Raw genomic sequence first — 21,359 nt, 5'->3', positions numbered from 1 at the left:
ATTTGAGGAAAATTGTAAAGGTTTGCAAAATATCAATTACTAGGTTTCAGTCCAGCAGACTTTCAAATACTTCATAGCTCATAGGCCCAAAGGAAAGAAATTTCTAAACAAAAGTCGGTATTCTCTTAGGAAGTATTATTTTTGCATAAGCTTAGTGTAAAATTTATTCGTTTCTAATTTAAAACACAATAGTTCCTATTTTTCAGTTACATAAAACATTACAAAAAAGCAAACATAAAACATTTAAATTTTCAGATTGGGCCAATTACAAAAGGCATGAAAATTCATGAGTACGTTATCATTTTTATTCTTTATAAATTTTCTACTCAACTCGAAATTGACGATGGACGTATGTTTTTTATGATGTACCGCACTGTTCATAATTTTACTTTTATAAACATTTGGATTATAATTATATGCGTTCATTCTGCCGAATTAGTTCTTTTGTGCTCATTTACGTTCGTCCCTAGGAATTTGTTTAAGGTTGTACCTCAAATTATAATTTTCTAATTTGAATGTTTTGCCATTAAATTAACATTACCAAATATTTTACGCTGAAAGCAATTCTAGTTATATCAAACTCCCAGTCTTGGTGAATACTTAGAAAAAACGATCTACTATCAATTAACAATAACCAAATTAAGTGAGAGTGTTTCGTCTTTTTTCTAAGTAAGAATCAAATTAGTTATTTTGCTAGACTTAGATCATAAGCTACGAATAATAACCAATTATTAGAAAAATATTAGTCTACTTAAGCCAAAAAAAGTTATCATAAATTTAATAAAAAAAATAAATAAGATATTCTTCTTAATCCCATGTATTCCTTAAGAACTGAATTAAATGAGATTCCTATTTTATAAAAATCATACCCCCTACACTCTCACAGTAGTGTAAAAACAATTAAAAAGCTATCGATACTTGTACAATTTAATACATACAAGAGACGACACTAATAGAAAAATGTGCAAATGATTGCATTATATTAGATTAAAACATTTTTTCATAATCAAAATCAAAATCAAAAGCAAGAACGAATTTATACATTCTTTTATATTAAAATGTTAATTTCAAAATAAAGAGTAAAATAAAAATGTATATACCCTTTTATATTAATACGTTTAATTAAAATTAGTTATTATATATTGGCAGTGTTCGGCTGCGCGCTGCAGCCGCTCTAACAATAAGCGGATTTCTTTAGCTGGACTGCTTCGAATTTTTCCTATTGCTGGTATCATCGCAAATTTAATGAAAAATCCAAAAACTGTGTTCCACTATGTATGTTTCAGGGAAACGAACCGGCGAGAGTGTAATGGCGACTTGCGCTTTACCCTCTGAATCTTGTTGCCTTTTTATTAAAGACAGAAAGTCTTTTTGTGTGACACAGCATCACATATAAGTCTCCTCCCAACAACTAAAGATGAAATGCGTCAGACACTTATTATGACATTTTCTGCTGCCAACGGTACTCCAACTCCGGTTTACGGACAAAAACCAAAGTCTCGACCTCGGTCTTCGTTGCAATTTTAATTTTCCTTTGTGTAAAGCGTCAACTTTCCTGTGTGTAAAGTGTCAACGAATATTATTGTATCTAAGGTTTTGCATTATTTTGATTTATAACACGTTTAAGAAGGAAGCTTGTTGATTTAAAAATTAATTGCAGTGGCATTAACACACATCTGTACTCTATCAAAGGAATTAGTGTAAATAGCGTATATATGCTAAATTACTGTCTAACTATAATTCACCGGGGCAGCTTTCTGATCTTAAAGACACTGTTAAGCATAATACTATGCATTTCATTGAAATTATTCGTCCTACTAGAGGTTTCATGTAGACTAGGCTTACATGAAAGATAGATTAAGAATTGCTAAGAATGAAACCAAAAATAAATTATCAATTTAGGCCTCGTTCGACCCTCCAAAAGTAATTATTTTTCTCATCTATACATGGTGTCAAAGAAAGATACCTACCATATGGTGGTAGATTTTCGGGGTTAAACACTTAGACAGTGAGGGTTGGTGTTGGTGTATTTAATTATGGCAAAGCACACCAGGGCTATCTGCCTAAAGGGAGGGATTCCTTTCGTGGAGGACTTTCTAAGGGAAACTGGCTCGTATACACGTTACACATGGGGAAAACCACGAAAACGCCCATGCAGCCAGCCCGTTCGCGGGATTCGAACCTCAGACCGAACTACCAGTGTTCAGCGTCTTTACCGCTCGGCCGCTGGTGGGCCTAGACAGTGAGGGATAAATATCTTGTTCCCAACGTGTGAGAACTGAGTAGAACCCTGTGGGATATTTTCGGAGGTTAAACGCTCAGACAGTGAGGGATAAATATTTTCTTCCCAACATTTGTATTTCTGCAGGGGAGTTGGATGGAACAAAGGTATTTTCTCAAGTCTTTAGACTTAGTTAAAGCCTATCATCAAACTCCATTCTCTTTCTGATATCCATAAAACAGATATCCATATGATACACATTTTCCTAAACACTTTCTGGTATCCATAAAACTATTGCCACTCCTTTCGAACTTTTTGACAGTACAAGAATGAAATTTGGGCTGTGCTATGCAGCTGCAATACTTCAGGGGTTTATCGATGAAGTAATTCGTGAGCTGCCAAGATTATTTGCTTTTGCTGACGATATCTTGATTGCGTCCAAGAACGAAAGTGAGCATTTGATACACTTGAAAGCTCTTTTTTAAAGATTAAGTAAGTATAAGCTAAGAATTAATGCATCTAAATACAATTTTGGTGTAACATCGTTGGAGGGTTTAGGTTTTCACTTATCTGAACAGGGTTTAAAACCTTTAACCATCAGAATGTAAGCCATTCAAAATTTTCCTAAACCAACACTTTAACTCAGTTAAGGAATTTTCTCGGGATTTTTAACTTTTACGGACGTTTTTTCCCAAGGGTCTAGCTTGTTTCAGCTCCCTTGAATAGGTTATTGGGAGACCACATTAATAAATCGAAATCTTCACAACCAAGCAAAATAAAAGAGTACCCTCTCGAATGGGACCACGAAGCTGAAAAAGCATTCGCCAATGCAGAAAAAAAAAAAAAAAAAAACAATTGCCGACGCAACTCTTCCTGCTACCTCGAAACCTTGTACTGATGCATCGGACGTTGCAGTTGGTAGCTCATTAAGGCAATTGCATAATTCAGTTTGAGAACCCATTGCGTTTCTAGCCGTTAAACTCAACAAAAGTCAAAGGAAATGGTCAAATTATGATCAGGAACTATTAGAACAAACTATTATTATTGTCGATTAGAAAATTTCGGCACATGCTTGAAGACAGGGCCGTTACAATTTGCACAGAACAGAAGTCCTTAATATATGCTTTTAAGCAAAAGCCTGAAAAATGCTCTCCTCGGCAAATGCTCCATCTTTATTTTGTTGGCCACTTTTTCACTGAGATAAGATATATCAAAGGGCGTAACAATATCATTGCTGTCTTCTTATGTAGGGTGGAAATAGATTCAGTACCTGATAATCCACATATTGATTATAAAAAATTATCCAAAGCATAAAGACAGGACTCTGAAATTCAAGATTTATTATCTCAATTTTTGCTAGTTTTTAAACTAGAGAAACATTATTTTTTTTTCGAAGATGTTACTCTTTACTGCAATATGAACACAGGTATACTTCATCTATTCATTCCTAAATCTTTTCGCTCTAACATTTTTCCGCTGTCTTTCTCATGCCAGTATTTCAGCCTCAACAAAACTAATCAAAGCGATATTTTTTCCCTAATAGGAAGAAATTTATTAAAACTGCAGTTCAATCTTGTCTATACTGCCAAAGTTCTAAGATTCATAGGCATTCAAAAACACCGTTGGGTACCTTTTCCTTGTCTGATGCAAGATTTGCTCATTGATTTCATAGGTCCTCTTCCATCGTCTGAAGGTAACCATTATTGTATGACAATTATTGACAGTTTTACCAGATGGTAGGAAGTTATACCTACTGCCGACATCTCAGTTCACACGATTTGGAAAGCGTTAGTGCATAACTGGATAGCTAGATTTGGCTGTCCGGTAGCATATTTCACAAATGCACATCGGCGTAGCCACTGAGGGAGGGGTTTCGAAAATGGACCAATGAGCTGCTATTGCTCTTGTGACGCTAAATCTTCGTGCATGTGAGCGTATGTTTACGTTTTAATTTGCATTTGTTTCGCAGTTATAAATATATGGCGTAATATTAGAAAATCTCGTAGCGCTTTCGTTTTCTGAGTTTGATTAATCGCTGACATTTCATTTTCGCGATTTTTATCACGCATTAATATTAGGATTGATGTTCACAGCATATTATGTGAATTAAGATAATTCAAGAGTATATATTTTTTTAATGAGCTGAGAATGACTGAAAATGTTACAATGAATGTAGTGTTTTCTTATTTCAGTGCTTGCATTCTTTTGATTTTAAAGTGTAAGATTCAGAATACATATGATCTAATTATATCCATTGTTAACATTAAAAATTATATGTGAATAAATTGAATACGATGAATTCACTCTGTTTGATGAGTATTTCTTGTGTAGACAGTATACATTTAAGAGTGAGCAGTTATTAAATGGGAAATTTAACACACTAAATGTACACGAATGCAAATTAGTATAGTTCACTTTGAATAAAATTATGCATTGGTTATTATTATAGAACATCTTTTTCATATAGACTGCAATAAAAAGTGCTGACTTCTATTTTCATATATAATTGGTGTAAATATTTTTCTCATACGCATAGTTTTATGTAAAGATTGCATTTGGGCTCAGAAGTTTATCACATATTTCTTTCTTCATATTATTTACCACATATTAAGTAATATTTCACATCGATATTTTTGCGAAGTATCCAACATGTGTTTGCATTTATTTCAACCAGGTAGTGAAATCTTCATAATTTCATATAATTGATTTAACTCCGCAATGATAAGTTTCAGAAGCAATCGACGATGCTTTAATTATTTTGTACAGAAAATTGCGTTGCAGAATATTTTCAACCATCTTGCTTAAATCTTAAAGCACGCGAAAGGTCATGTGACATGATAGAAATATTACTGGATGCTCATTGGTCCATCCTAGAAGCCACGCCCTCAGTGGCTACATAGATGTGCACTTGTGAAGTATGCTGCCCGGTATCTATAACAACTGATCAAGGGCAAAATTTTGAATCTAACTTAATTTATGGATTTCATAAAGGTTTTGTGTACACACCGGATTCGAGCCGCTGTTTATCATCCTCAGTCCAACGGGCTGAATGAGAGATTTCATAGGCAGCTTAAAAATGCAATAATGACTCATAACAATCCAAAATGGACAGAAATTCTGCCTATAGTTCTGTTGGGTATTAGATCTGCCAATAAGAAAGATACAGATGCTACTTGTGCCGAACGTTCTTACGGTACCACACTTAGATTACCCTCGAATATGCTGAATGTACTAATTTGGTACCTCCTTCTGAATCTCGTGCTTCACACGTTCGATCAGTCATGTATTCAGTTTGACCGATTCCAATCTGTAACCATGTTCAACCATCAATTTTATGTATACCAGGCACTTCAAACCGTTTTTCATGTATTTCTACGAATGGATTCCGTTACATCTCCTCTAACTCCACCTTACACTGGACCTCATGCCGTTGTTAAACGAATGGACAAAAATTTAATTATTGAGGTACACAACAAACACATTACAGTTTCAATCGATTGTTTAATACAAGCGTATATGTTGTCGGAACGTATAGATACCCCTGTAATTCCTCAGATTCCACACGAAAAGTCTGTGAAGACTCAAACATTGTTCCAAAACAATTAATTACTCACATTGGACGTCGTGTTCATTCTTCCAAAAACTGATCACTATAATACAAGTATAATTCAATACTTTTCTCTTATGGTTTGCTGCAAAAGTTGCAGCATACAAATACTTGATTAATTGCTTTACATATGTTCTGTGGGAGTAGCTGAAAATTCTTATTTTATTAACTTTTCATTATTTTTATTTAATTAAGATATGCATTGTATTGTTATATATTTCAATTAGAATTTATGCGTATTATTACTTGCATATTGTTATAGTTTGTGCTTCTTGTTTTGTATACTTGCATTTTAAAGTATAACTTTTATTCGAATGTGTATATCTTAAATTATAATTTTACAATCAACCGCTTTTGTGTCGCGGCATTGTCACTGGCCCGATATTTTGTGGCAGTGTTTTGTTCGGCTGTGAGCGCCACCAGATGGCGTTATGTTGTTTTCGGAATAACCTCCAGCGCGAAACTCCCTTAAATTGCCCTTATCTCGAGTATCAGAAAGATCGAGTATTCGTGTTGAAGTTTCCTGTTTTAATGGGTAGTTGTGTTAATAAAGTTGTGTTTTAGCGATGTGGACTCATGTCTTTTAAGAATATTCCCCGTGCCATATCCTTCAAACCTATAATATACAAATTGATGAACAATGCTAGGAAGAAAATTAAAATTTACTCACTCTTTTACGTTGGAAATGTAAATGTTTCTCACGTTGGAAATGTAAATGTATTCAGTGGGGAAATGTACTAGGGTTGTCGTAATAAGTGGTTTGTGAAGTGTTGTTAATTGTTTAGCAAAGCGAATTGAATTAATAATTACATGAAAAATATAGCCTATATATTTGCACAACAACTTAAAAAGATCTATAGCTTAATTTTCACAACTTGTAACACAGAACATCATTTTTGTTGGATTAGCAATAATAATGATAAATATAAATAATAAAGAATGAATAAATGAAAATAAAACAAAGCTTTAGTTTTGGTTTGCTTTTGGATCTAAAAGAATGTAACAACTTAACATAAACTGTGATAAAAATAATGTAATAACCTAACATAAACTGTGATAAAAATACTTTTATTTATAATCATGTTCATGGTTTTCAAATAAATCTAGCACCCATTTTCAACTTGTTTTTCTTTAATGGCCATGCTTATGTGACATGACGTATAGATAATATATGGATTTTAAGCATATATTCTCCATAAACCCAGAATTATTTGAAAAACGTCTTGTACACTTAAAACCTCGTTCTGTACTTCTGAAACACATTGTTTATTATAAGTTGATTTTCCTGCCAAAAAAACACAGGTATTTATTGAAAAGAATTGACAATGGAGACTTAATTCGGGCTGCATTCAACTCAATAGGAAATTTCAAACTTCATTTCATATCAGCAAGAATATAATATTTAATCTTTCAAATACATAACACCGGAGGATAAAAGTCAGAAAAAAGTTATTTCTTGCATAGTAATTACATCAGGAAATTTTCAGTGTTAATTTTATGATTTCCAAACATTTTATCTGCTGAATTATATTGTGTGATCAATTTTATTTTCAATTTGTAGAATGCGATTGTGGAGAATGGAATGTATCATGTACTTTTAACAGTCATGGAATAAAGATTTGCTACTGTCCAGACGGATTTGCAGAATCTGAAGGAATATGCAAAGGTAATAAATTTGTGTCCTTTTTAAAAGTTTATTTCCGATGTGATTTTACAAGATTGCTCACGGAATTCTCTCCTAATTTCAAGGATTTGTTACTCTAACAATTATTATATTGACAGAATGCATTTGCGGTGGAAATTCTACTTGCCATTTTGATCGACTAGGTGAAATGCGGTGTACATGCAAAGATGGATTTCTAGAAGTTAACGGCAAATGCGAAGGTAACTAATGTGATTAGAAAAGCAAAGTTAAGATAGACTTATCATTTTTAATTCAGAATCCTTAATAAGATCTAAGCTACATGCAATTTATAAAGCCCAAACTAGGATTTCTGTCTGTAGTTCTCTGATATTTTTTTAATTTCACAGAATGCAACTGTGGTGGAAATTCAACATGCTCAATTGATTGGCTTGGGCATAAGCAATGTATATGTGAAGAAGGTTTCTTAGAATTTCAAGGAACGTGTGAAGGTAAATTTGACAGTATTACTTTCTACATTCCCGAGGATGCCATTTGTATTCCCCAATGCTTTAAAAATTTATACTTCTTCCTTAAACCCATAATTTGCCACTGCGTAGATAACTTTTTATGTTAATTTGACGAGTTAGGAAGAAAATATTATATCTGCAATGGAGGTTTTATAGAATTTCGATTATTATATGTAGGTAATTTTTTTTTTTTCGTTTTTTCAGACTCAGCAGAGATGTATCCATCTATTACGGTAGACTGTTGCTGTAAGCAGCGTATATTTAGTAGTGTTTTATATTTTTGTATCGTCTGCTTTAATGAAAAAAAATATACATTACTTATTGGCAGAATATTTAACACAAATATTATACGTAAGGAATTTTCTCCCTAGCTTCCGCATGCCTTGTCGAGCAACGATAGATTACACCAAGCGTATTCGAGAGGTCCATATTGGATTCCTAAAGAGGACATTGCACCTTTTTTCATATGTTATGCTCCCCCCCTCCCCGAAAAAAAAATAATGACCCTTCAAATGACGCTTTAACTAGAAGGTGGTGGACGATAACTCGTAACCAACAGGATTTTGTGACTGGGTCCTCTCATCTCCAGTCGCCCTTTAAAGGAGGGTGTATACGGTATTTTCTTCCTCCGTCCAGAATGCCTTCGTGGTGTAACGGTAGCGCACTCGGCGCATATTTCGAGAGATCCAGGGTTCGAGTCCCTACGAGGCCACTGCACATATTTCTGCTTCAGAATAAGCTAGTGGATCTATAACTTAATTCTTATAAATCCGATTTCATTACTCTACGTTATGAGAAAATATTAATTGGTTTTTACATTTAGATTTATTCTGTATTTATATACATTTCTGATTCTATATATTTTACGCATTAATTTTAGTAAACTCCATATCTGTCAGGAATAGCAAAAAATTGCAAAGATAATTACCGTATACGAAGTTTAAATGAATGCATGCATTAGCAGCAATTTATGCCTTTGTAGAAATTTTAAATTGAGTAGCATATTTATGTGAAGCTTCTTTGTAAATGTAATGCGTTGAATCTTTAATTTACTTAGCTTGTAAATTCACATTTTACGTTCAAATAATTGCTTTCAAATAATTTTAATATTTAATATGGAACTTAATTATCTCCTTCCCGCTATATAAAATTTGAAAATTACCATGGTAATTTATCGAACATCTAATTTATACGAACTACCAGTTTAATAGAATCAAATAGATATTGGTTTGGAAGCATTTCATTATTTAGAACTGAAGAAAGAAATCTGATATGGGGACCACATGCCTTCCTTCTACAGCCTGTTAAATTATACACATTTTGACGCATTTCATTTATGCCTCGAATTTCATTAAAGATATATCTCTCATTCAATCAATTTTCTCACCTCGTGGCAAGGGAAAAAATACATAAAACTCAAACCATCTTCATTAAAAATTGTAAATTACGGAAAAAATAAAATACTAAATAAAGTTGAGAAAACAATTTTTAGAATTAAAATTAGAGGTTCTACGCAAAATCAAGCAATTCAGGCCGCGGGCAGGAAGACAGATTTTCCGGTCCACAAACCCATATTTTTACGTTTGCTTCCACCCAGCAAAAGGACACTGAAGACTCAGAAACTGACTTAATTCTCTATTTTATTAAGAGTTTCAAATGAAAACAAATGACTGTTCGTTAGGCGTAGTACCGCGTAAGTAACTTTACATGTTATAGCAGTCCCATACACAAAATATCAATATTCTGAGATTACGCATTTCTGTGTTATGCGAAATATATACACACGTACGGTACGTACAGACATCATGAATCTCTTCTGAATCCATTTTACAGTCTGTTTTGCGAAAAAGAGTCTTTTTATTCTGTCTGTATGCGCAGATATCAAGCAAATATACCGCTAAATTGGAACCGGGAGAGGTTAAAATATACATTTTCGTTGAAATAGAATACCCGAAATTTTTCGCGTTTACAATAAGGTAGGTAAAATGTGCACAATTAATTTTATACTGTTGAACATACTTAAAAATACAGACATACTCATGGAATATCACTTAGATATTCGTATAATGGTGCTTTCTCAAAGTATGAGAATGTTAAATTCATGAAACTTATATTATCTTATGCATCAGAGGGGCTCCTTTGTCCAGACGGTGTTTATATTACGAGAAAGATGTGAGTTTGTGATATTGGCTTTCTTATAGAATTTGGATTTGTAGTAACAATTTTTTTCCTGAGCACAATTTAAAGAATAACCTTATTAATTCTACTGTTAAGTTTTAAGATTAACGACAGGTGATAAATTTTGAAATTGTGTAAAAGAAAATATCAGAATTTTTTCCAAAATGTCTTGGAGTGATAAATCTTATCTCTGCAATCTCATTCATCAGAGTTACGCACTATGCGCCTGTTTCGGCCACCAGAGCTCTCTGCCTGTCTGTGAGATATTATTTTGCAATGCGCAGATTGTATGAGCAGCTCGCATTTTGTTCTTGCATTCTTGCAAACGCTAATTGTAACTCTGTCGTTTTACTTTATGCTGTGTTGTGTTCGAAAGCTCAAACTGTCGAATAAAGGTTAATTTACAGTCCACTCGCATTGATGTATTCTTAGGTTTATTAATTTAAAGTTAAGATACCGCTTCGCTACATTATTTTGGTCGTCCTACGCCGGAGCTTCGAAGTAAAACCGCGCTTGTGAACAAGAATTCTACGTGTTCGTATTGGTGTTGATAATGCAATTTCGGTTTAGAATTCTCAAGAGTTACGCAATGGATACAGTGTACGAGGTGAGTGAAATAGTTAACGCATTTCAATTGCATTAGAGATCTCATTACTGCTACTATTTTTGTGATTAAAGTATTAGTAAAATCGAGAATTTAGAATATTTTCAAAATGTCAGATATAGAAAAAAAGCGAAAGAAATTTTGAAAACACAGTTAACGAAATTCCTCGAGAGAATAGATTATGATAACTTAGATAATGCTGAAGCTGAATTAATCTTAGAAAAATGTAAAACCTTTAAAGAAGATTTTAAATCTCTATTTAGAGAAATTTATACAAATTGTGATGATGATAAAATAGACACTTTCACTGAAAAAGAACAGTCGATTTTAGAGAAAATTGAGGAGGTTCACTTAAAAATTATTCGTAAGTTAAAGATTTACAAGGTCGTAAATGCAAATGGCGATAAACCTGTCGTACCTGAATCAATCTCTGAAAGTTTAAAGTTACCGAAATTATCTTTACCCACATTTAGCGGAAATTTAACTGAATGGATAACATTTAAAGATTTATTTAACGCTAGTGTTCGCAACAATCCAAATCTATCTGGAGCTCAAAAATTACAATATTTAAAGAGTTCTTTGAAAAATGATGCTTATCGCATTATTCAGTCAATTCCCATAGCTGATCAAAATTTCAGTATTGCTTGGAATTTACTAGAAGAGAGATTTTATAATAAGAGAGAACAGATATTTGCTTTTATTAAAAGAATTCTTAACGTTTCACAAATACAAACGGAATCTGCATCCTCGATATTTAGTAGATAACGTAAACGAAATAACTCGCTCATTGGAAATATTAGATCAAAAGATAGATAATTTTAGTGATACTTTATTGTTGTATATTACTTTGCAAAAACTTGACGTTTCGACAAAGTTGTGGTGGGAGCGACAATTTAAAAAGGACGAAATACCAAAGTTGAATCACTTGATAGAATTTTTGAAGAATTACGCTAGAATATTACAGAACAGTAAACCTTTAATTAGTAAAACGCATAAATCAGATAAACCAGTGTATAATAGGGTTACTTCTCTGATTACTAATTCTACTTGCTTATTTTGTAAAGAAGATCATTTTTTATACAGGTGTTCTAATTTTTTTAATTTACCAGTGCAAAAACAAATAGAGTTTGTTAAGACTAATAAACATTGTTTTAATTGCTTGTCTAATATCCATAAAGTTAAAATGTGTAAGAGTGCAAATACCTGCAAGCATTGTTTTAAGCATCCTCATAGCATTTTGCATTTAGAAAATAATTTCAAACCAAAAATGCATCTAGATTCCCTTCACCGGAAGCACAAGTGTTTGTTCCGAAATCGCAAATTAAACCAGAAAACAACTTGAGTGAGGTTTCTCCAACTGTTTGTGCAAACAACTATGAAAATCAACATTTTGGAGCTCATGCTAATGGTAAACGTAGTCATGTACTTTTGTGTACTGCTTTAATTAAGGTTCAAAACTCAAAAAATGAAATTCATAAATTGTAGATGTTTACTAGATTCAGGTAGTGAAAAATCATTCATTCGTCGGAAAACAGCTATCAGTTTAGGATTGAGCATAAAGGATTCGAAGATATTAGTGTCATGCTTAGATACTTTCAATACAACTACTACTGAAGAAGTTGACTTGTTGTTTACACCTCATTTTAATACTAATTACAGAATTTCAACGTCCGCTTACATAATAGACAAAATTACAGGAAACATTCCAAGTGTAACATTACCTTTGAATTTATATGAAAGTTTCGAAGATTTAACTTTAGCAGATCCTACATTTCATGAATCGGGAGAAATTGATATTTTACTTGGAGTTAATGTATTCCTTACTTTAATCAATGGCGAGGTAATTAAAAGTGGCAAAAATCTTCCATTTGCATGTTGTTCTAAGTTAGGATGGGTAATTGCTGGAACTACACATTTTGATTTCCCAAACCGTAAGCAGGTTTCAGTCAATACGCTAAACGTATACACGGAGGAATTAGTTAAATCATTTTGGGATTTGGAACAAATTCCCACATTGAAACCTTTAACTAAAGAGGAAAGATTGTGTGAAAATTATTTCGTGTAAAATCACGTGCGTAGTGAAAATGGTCGTTACTCAGTAAAACTGCCATTCAAGCCTAAAAGAAGTAAGTTAGGTAATTTCAGACCATCAGCCTTTCGCAACTTTCTTATTCTGGAACAAAAATTAATAAAAACTCGTGAAGTATATCAACAATATAAAGACTTCATGTCCGAATATTTATCACTTGGACGCATGGAAAAATTATCCGATGATAATTTAGATAAAGTAAATTTTCCTTATTATATACCTCATCATCACGTGCTAAAAGAATCCAGTCTTACCACAAAACTACGCATCGTTTTCAATGCTAGTGCCAAAACTACATCAGGGATATCGCTTAATGACACGCTAATGAATGGTCCCAAGGTACAAGACGACTTATTTACTATTCGTTTGAGGTTTAGATGCTATCCCATAGCCATTACTAGCGACTTATTGAAAATATATCGAAAAGTTCAAATTCATGATGAAGATCGCGATTTCCAAAAAATATTGTGGTGAGATGACCCATCGAAGCCGATTAAAACTTACAGGTTGTGCACAGTTACGTACGGCACTACTTCCGCTTCATACCTGGCTACTCGCGTACTCAAACAACTAACAATTGACGAAGGAACTAAATTCCCAAAGGCAGCTGAAATAATATTACACAATTGTTATATTGATGATGTCCTATTTGGTTCAGACACAGTAGAGGACGCAGTAGAGTTAATTTCACAACTGAGTGAACTTTTACAAAAAGGTGGCTTTCAATTGCAAAAATGGTGTACAAATGATCGCTCGATTTTGAAACTGCTTTGACTGCTCGGAACTCAAATTTTTCATGTACAGTAGTTGATACTAAATCAATAAAATTTTGGGTTTCGAATGGTATCCAACGCAAGACGAGTTTACTTGTCACTTAGGAAATATCGAAAACAGAGAGTGTTCTACTAAAAGAATAATTTTACCTTCTATTTCGAAAATCTTTGATCCACTTGGTTGGTTAGCACCTTTTATAGTTGCAGCAAAAATCTTGCTTCAAGATATATGGAAATTACAAATCTCGTGGGATGATCCCTTGCCAGATGAAATCAATCAAAGATGGAAAATCTATTGTGAAGATATCGCAAATCTTGAATGCATTCATATTCCTAGGAGAGTATTATTGCTCAAATTTACAAATGTAAAACTTCATTGTTTCTGTGACGCATCGGAGAAAGCTTAAGCCGCAGTGATTTATTTAAAGTCTTCAAATCATTCTTCAATTTCCGTGCAGCTACTAACATCAAAAACTCGCGTAGCTCCCCTGAAAGTAATCTCTATTCCTCGTTTAGAACTCTGCTCTGCAGTTCTATTAGTGCATTTGGTTCAAGCTGTGCAGAATTCATTGCAAATTCATGTAGACGATATTTACGCATGGAGTGATTCAATGATAGTTTTGTCCTGGATACAATCAGAACCAACACGCTGGCAAACCTTCAGGTTCAGGTTCAGGTGGAAATGTAGTGAGACACCCAATGTTTACTATAAGTAATGTAGGTTTAGTCCCACTACACTTCAGTTTATTTTTAAAGTAATATTCAAAATAGTACATAGTATAATAAAACACATAGTATAATATAACATAATATAACAGTATAAATAGTATGTCGATATTTTGATTGATATATCAATTAGATATAATTATAGCAGTTATAATAGCTATAATAATAGTAGGCTAACAGTCATAATTTATAACAGTTCTTAATAGTTCCTTGAGATAAAGTTTATTATATTAATCTGTATCTTCTTCCTCTTCTTTTTCCCTTTTTTACTATATCATTATTATTGCAAGGGTTTGTTTTTAAGATAATTAGATAATAAAAGTTTTAGATGAATTTCAGCTTCAAAAATGAATTTTGACATTAATTACATTAGTGCTCACATAAATGTTTGCCTATTGAAGATAGATATTTGATTGTATTTTCTATTTTATTTTTTAAATGTTTGTTGGTAATTGCAAAACGAAGGAAGGCATTGATATTTGAATTAGACAATTTAATATGAGTTGACTTTGTTAAGGGACATTGAGTAATATAATGGATTGGATCACCTTTTTTTCCACATACACATTGCTCAGAGTTAGAGATGTTGAATCTGAAGAAGTATGTGGGAAATGGCCCATGTCCAGTTAAAAAGCGGTTTATATAACCATTGACCATTGTACATGTATCATTTACATGAGGTGCTATTTGATGTAATTGTCTTCCTGTATTTATTGTTGTCCATTCTTCTTCCCACATTTGGAGGCTGATTTTATGTAGATATTTCTTGAGGTATGATTTCGGCCAGGAGATTTTTCTTGAAGGGATATTATTGTTGGTAGTAGCTGATTTGGCTGCTGAATCGGCTTCTTCGTTACCAAGAACTCCGACCTGAGCCTTTATCCAATAAATGTTTGGTGATATTTCAGGATATTGGATAATTTTGTGAAAAATATCTGGGAAACCTTCGTAGCCAACCGCGTTTCAGAAATTCAATCAGTCTTACCATCATCGCATTGGAATCACATAAAAGGAAAGGAGAATCCAGCTGATTGCGCATCAAGAGGTCTTTTGCCTTCAGAGCTTTCTACTCATGACTTGTGGTGGACAGGTCCTCAGTGGCTTAATTCAAATAATATTCCGTTCTCTATCAACTTAACATTTTCAGAAGAGTCTTTAAGGTAACAACGGAAAAATATTTCTTGTTCAATTGGAACAGTCGCTTCGCAAATTCCAGTCCTTAATGAAGTTTCATCATTTTTGAAACTTAAAAGAATCATCGCATGGTGTTCAGCTAAATCTACCGAAAAAAGGATTAAGGATTACCTTAAAACCGAAGAATTGCAATACGCTAAAAATGCAATTGTTAGAGTAGTTCAAATGGATGAGTTTTTAATGAATATAATCTTCTGAAAAAGAATCAACCGTTAAACTCAAATAGTAAGATCCTTCTTTGAACCCATTTATCGATAAGAATGGACTTATACGCGTCGGAGGAAGATTATGACAATCCAACACCGCACAGGACAGAAAATATCCTATTTTGTTGCCCAAGAAACATCACATAACACAGATTATAGTGCATCATTTTCATATATACCATCTTCACGCTGGCCCCCTGCTATTGCTATCAGTAATTAGAAGAGAATATTGGATAATCCACGCTAGGTCAGTTGTAAGACAACAGATTTGGAAATGTCATCGTGTACGAGCTAAAACATCTACCCAAATAATGTCTGATTTACCATCGTCTAGAGTCGTTCCGTCAAAGGTTTTCTCCAAAGTTGGAATTGACTACGCCGGGCCATTTCAAGTGAAGCCCAGGCAAGGTCGAGGAGTAAAACCAATGAAATGCTACATTTGTGTATTCGTGTGTTTTATTACAAGAGCTATACATATTGAATTAGTAGGTAATCTTACATCAGAATCATTTTTATTGCCGCTTTGAAGAGCTTTGCATCTCGAAGAAGAAAACCAATGGAAGTTTTTCCTAGCTCAGATAATATTGTGCGTATCGTGAAGATCAAAACTGCTAACGGAGTTTTCACAAGGCCAATTCACAAACTTCGTGTTTTGCCTATCAATGGTTAAGTGTTTTTCCCTAAAGCATTATAACATTGTACTTTGCTTTAACTATAAGTTCCTGAATTGTATCAAGGCTTCTGTGCATCTGTTTTGAGAACAATTTAGTTTCATTGCATAATTTCATATTATGTTTTCTTGTGAATATTTTAATGATACATTTTTGCATAAGTTAATATTGTTATGATAATTTCATTTTGTAAAAGCTATTTAGTTTGAAACGATGCTTCAACGCCGGGCGGAATGTTTCGGCCACCAGAGCTCTCTGCCTGTCTGTGAGATATTATTTCGCAATGCGCAGATTGTATGGACAGCTCGCATTTTGTTCTTGCATTCTTAAAACCGCTAATTGTAAATCTGTCGTTTTACTTTGTGATGTGTTGTGTTCGAAAGTTCAAACTCCCGAATAAAGGTTAATTTACAGTCCATTCGCATTGATGTATTCTTAGGTTTATTAATTTAAAGTTAAGATACCGCTTCGCTACATTATTGGAATTATGTGTCTGGTACTCGATTTTCTTGATTCATGTTTCTAAATTACTAATTTAAATATTTGTATTATGTGTAAACAAGTACAACATTATCAAACAAGTATAGCTTTGCAATATATACTTCAAGAGAAATATATTTAAGCTCTATTCGATGTGTTTTTTAATTCATAGAATGCTATTGTGGACTGAATTCAGTATGTTCTTTTGATGCGTATGGAGCCAAAAGCTGCATCTGTGAAGACAATTTCATAGATTTAAATGGAACATGCATAGGTAATTATCTTTTTCGCACTTGTTTCCAAAACTGTCCAGTATTGAAATTCTTGCTATGAGTTTCATAAACTGTATTTTAGTTTCTGTACAACAGTCTTTTTTAACATATAATACTGTTGCGAGTTTTGTACATGCGTAAAGATTTTTAGTGAAATTATATGTAAATTATAGTTTTGCATTTAGTAACATGAAAGGCGTCAAGAAGCGAACCATTGCCGGAGAAATAAGGTTACAAGGGTAAGTTCACTTAACATTGGGGTAAATAGCTAGACGAGAGCAGGCTAACGTCAAACTGGCGATAATTTTGGGGACAAATTTTGTCGAGGAATCGCATAAAGTCGTCTAACTCGGGAACCATTTGGTGACGTTTTCTTCCGATTCCAATGTAACTGCAACTGCATCCGGAATTATATTTGTGTAATAGTTCAGAGTTCAGCTCAGAGTTAGCTGAGAGATCAAAGTATTGAAAGACTACTGGCAAGCTTTACGCTTTTGAGATGCTTCGTTTTAAAATTGTGATTAACGTTCTTAGTAGTTTGACGTGCTAACTGTTGATTGTGCTCTGTCATACTGAGAAAAGTTGTACGAGTACATTTGGGTGAAAAGTTCCAAAACTTTAAAGTATTTTTGAAAAAAATTAATTTCTTCAAGCTTTCTTCGGTTCTGTGTGCGTTTATTTCATTAGGAACCCGTACGCATATTGCAATACCATTTACTCAGATTTTCCAAAACTTGAAAAATCTAGCTGCCTGAATGGTGTCGTTCTATTTGAGGGGGCATTCCTTATTTGCACAGAGATCTAGTTTGCTGAAAACTGAAATATATTTGAGAAGTTCAAAGTACAAATAGCATAATTATTTGCAGCAATAATGATAGGAAAATAAAACACAAATAAATTACATAATATACATGGTAATAAAACATAAATAAAATACATAAAAATGCAACACATGTATTCTAATGGCAGGTTGTGAACAGTTACAGTGTAACCCAGTCCATTAATCTATACAAGGCCAGATGAGGTGGTCTCTTTATTATGGAGGCACCTAATAGGTGGGCCACCATCGCCTCCTATGAAGGGACGGGCAGTTACAACCATGCCATCTCCGAAATTCGAACCCAGGCCCATCGGCATAGCAGTCAGGCTTCCCTAACCACTATATCATCTGGGCGGCAACACATGTAAAATAGTAGATACTCTTTGTAATATGTTTTGATCTTATGCACTTAAATATGAACTCACATATATAATAAATAATTAACATTCAAAAATATAAGTTTAATGAAAATAAAGCTCCAGAAAATTCAATAGCAGTAAAATGTGCATTTATCATATCATGCTGAACAATTATTCACTGTGTGATATGCATTGGCATTCCTTTTCACCTTTATGTAAGTAAGCAAAAATTGTGTTTAGCATTTTTCATGTTAAGCTGTATATTCATGCTGTTTAAGCACTATATTCTGAACTTTGTGAAATGTGAGAAGAACAAAAAAATAAATCTCCAGAATATGAATGAAAAATGGATGGTGTTCATTAACAACCAAAAATTCCGTTTGGTGAATATCTCATTTACTCCTAGTGCTGTAGAATGAATGTCATCTTATTTCTGCTGAGATTGTGAATGCATCTGCTTCACCTATATTTGGCTTATAATCTTGTTTATTTCGAGAATATGAATTGCAATTTCGGTACAACTCTGATATACGCCCTAATTTCACCAAATGTGGCGATGTGTGTTCTACGCTGATTTTTGGCGCTATTGCGTGTTGTATGGCAACCCCGTTGACGTTGAAAAATCTTTCGCTGGAGTTCGTTGGTTCGCGTCTGTATGTGAGAAGATAAGGGGGAAAGATAAAATGGTGGAAGTTGTTGAATTGAAGTTCGGCAAAGGGAAATATCACTGTGGCCATCCTGTTGAGGGGCAGTGGATATTTGGAGGTGTGGAAAGAGGGTTTGGCAGATTATTTTTAGTGGCTGTGCATGACAGAAGTAGGGATTTGCGATTTTATTTATTTGTGAACCCTAGCATGAATTTTCTGGATAGTGTGTCTTGCTGTCATATAAATACGATAGTGATTACGTGGCGGCATGTTAAAGGCGGTATGAAACTAGTATTTCTGCTGTTCGAAAAAGCATTAATTCATGGTGCCTTTTATTTTATTTTTGTTCTTATTTTGTAGATTGTTGTGTTCATTGTTTTTCAGTATGAATTTCTGTCGTTATTGTTGTTTTTTAATTGTTTGAAAATTATTTTGTTGATTAGTGCGTAGTATCTAGATTGTGCCATTCGTAGATGTTTTTTAAGGTTAAAACAGAACGCTGTGTACATGGTATTCTTTGAAATTTATTGTTGTTATGTTAATTTCTTAAAGCGAGGTGTACGTAGTTCCTAGATTCGTTCGTTGCCTAGATTGTGCCATTCGTAGATGTTTTTTTAAGTTAAAACAAATCGCGGTATACATGGATTCTTGTCAAATATTTTTGGTTAGAAACTTTACGTTTTTGCTATATAAATTTTTAGTTTTTTTTTTTTTTTTTTTTTTTTTTTTCGGATTTTCAGCTTAAGTTGTATGTTCGAAACGTAGTTAAAGTTTGAAAGGTAAACAAAAAATTTTGATAGTAATACGGCAGCGTGGAGTTTCTCGCCAAAAATGTTTGGCGAGAAATTTGGCGACCTGAAGGCGCATATCAGAATAGTTTCGTCATTTCTTATAATCTTGTTTATTTCGAGAATTTGAATTGCAATTTTCTTTAACACAAGCATTACGGCATATTTTTAGTGTACCACTTACTATGGTATATGCACATTGTGACCCAAACTTGAGTTAAAAGAATCTAGTATTTTTGAATATTTTAATAAAATATGTCGTACTAAAATTCATAATTTTGTTTCTGTTATGGGGTTGAAAATTTTGAATACAATTTTTTTCTAAATTTATTGTTTATTTTATAGAATTACATAGCAACAATTTATCTTTACGATATAAACCATTAATAGTGATACTTGCGTACGGGTTTGTAATGGATTGAACTCACTCAAAACCAATGATAGCCAGAAATTTAAACACAGCGCAGTGCAAAACGCATCTAAAAGGCGAAGCATATACGGAAATTTGCCAGAAACCATTTTACAGTTCTTAAACATTCCACAAAAATATTCTTACAGCTCTTTTCTATATCACACAGTACAATCAGTAGCTATACTTCAAACTACTAAGAACGTTAAACACAACTAAATGTAAAGCGTATCTAAAGAGCGAAGCTTAAGCGCAAATACCTCAATACTCCGAACTGGAAAACTGAGAACTAATGCTGTCACCTGGTTTATATAGTTTTACCCCGGCTATTGGGAAATGTCCAGTGCTTTCCATTTCTCGAAATAACTGGAAGGCATATATGGTTAATGTTGCATATAAGAGCCGGATACGGTTATAGTGACCTATAAGGAATCAATTATATATTTAATTACGATACTAATGACAGTTATACAGGACTATACAAAATGTCGCCACATAGTTATCATGTTTTCCGACTTTCGACGTTTCTCCAAATTTGGTGACAAAAATTAGTTACCAAAACCATCGCCAGCTTGGCGAAATCTCGCCAATTTAGCGAGATAGCCATTTACCTCAATGTTAAGCAATTTTGCCCCCGTGTTCTAATTTTTCCGAAAGAGCTTTATTTCTTTCAAGCATTTTAAGTTATTTAATACAGAAAAATACTACAGTTTCACCTATATTTTCACTAACTTTATTTACATATGTACAGAATTTGTAACATTATGTTTTAGATGTCTGCGACACTCATCCATGCGTAAATGGTACTTGCAAGATTATTCCAGGAAGGGGATTTGTTTGCAAGTTAGTAAATAATTTTACTTATGTCTTTTTATTGTGTGCAGGAATGTATTCTTTTCGATAATTGCCTCGTATTGAAATGAAGGTCCTTTATCTTTGTATTTTAAGGGTAATGATAGTTCAAATTTTTGCAATGTTTTCAGTAGGTTTACGCAAAATTAATATAGAATTTCTAAATTTGTTTTAATTTATGAGTGCTAATTAATTTTTAATTCTTCAACTATCAAACTCTGTCTCCAACATAAGCCTATATCTTTGAAGTATCGCAATTTTAGAAAAGTTAATTTCTTTAATTAATTAATTAAGCTAAAAAAGGGTAAATAA

The 21,359-nt window shown here is 33.3% G+C and overlaps 1 protein-coding gene across 3 annotated transcripts in view; it reads left to right on the top strand.

The window, feature by feature from the left end:
- The window catches only part of LOC118199319 (uncharacterized), a 101,209-nt gene that overhangs the window by 62,077 nt on the left and 17,773 nt on the right, over nt 1-21,359 (top strand). For 2 of the 3 annotated variants that reach the window (XM_035371145.2, XM_035371147.2), the window contains 5 exons: nt 7,390-7,494; nt 7,611-7,712; nt 7,860-7,961; nt 17,073-17,174; nt 20,969-21,038. In XM_035371145.2, the coding sequence (XP_035227036.2) occupies nt 7,390-7,494; nt 7,611-7,712; nt 7,860-7,961; nt 17,073-17,174; nt 20,969-21,038 (481 nt within the window). The remainder of the gene's footprint in view (nt 1-7,389; nt 7,495-7,610; nt 7,713-7,859; nt 7,962-17,072; nt 17,175-20,968; nt 21,039-21,359) is intronic. The other variant, XM_085827164.1, reaches the window with a different exon arrangement.

The sequence above is a fragment of the Stegodyphus dumicola genome, chromosome 11 (assembly GCF_044657685.1).
Source record: "Stegodyphus dumicola isolate Sdum_Otavi_A_Nest chromosome 11, ASM4465768v1".
Taxonomy (NCBI): domain Eukaryota; kingdom Metazoa; phylum Arthropoda; class Arachnida; order Araneae; family Eresidae; genus Stegodyphus; species Stegodyphus dumicola.
Note: the sequence above shows the minus strand (reverse complement) of the source record. Positions and strands in the feature narration are given on the sequence as shown.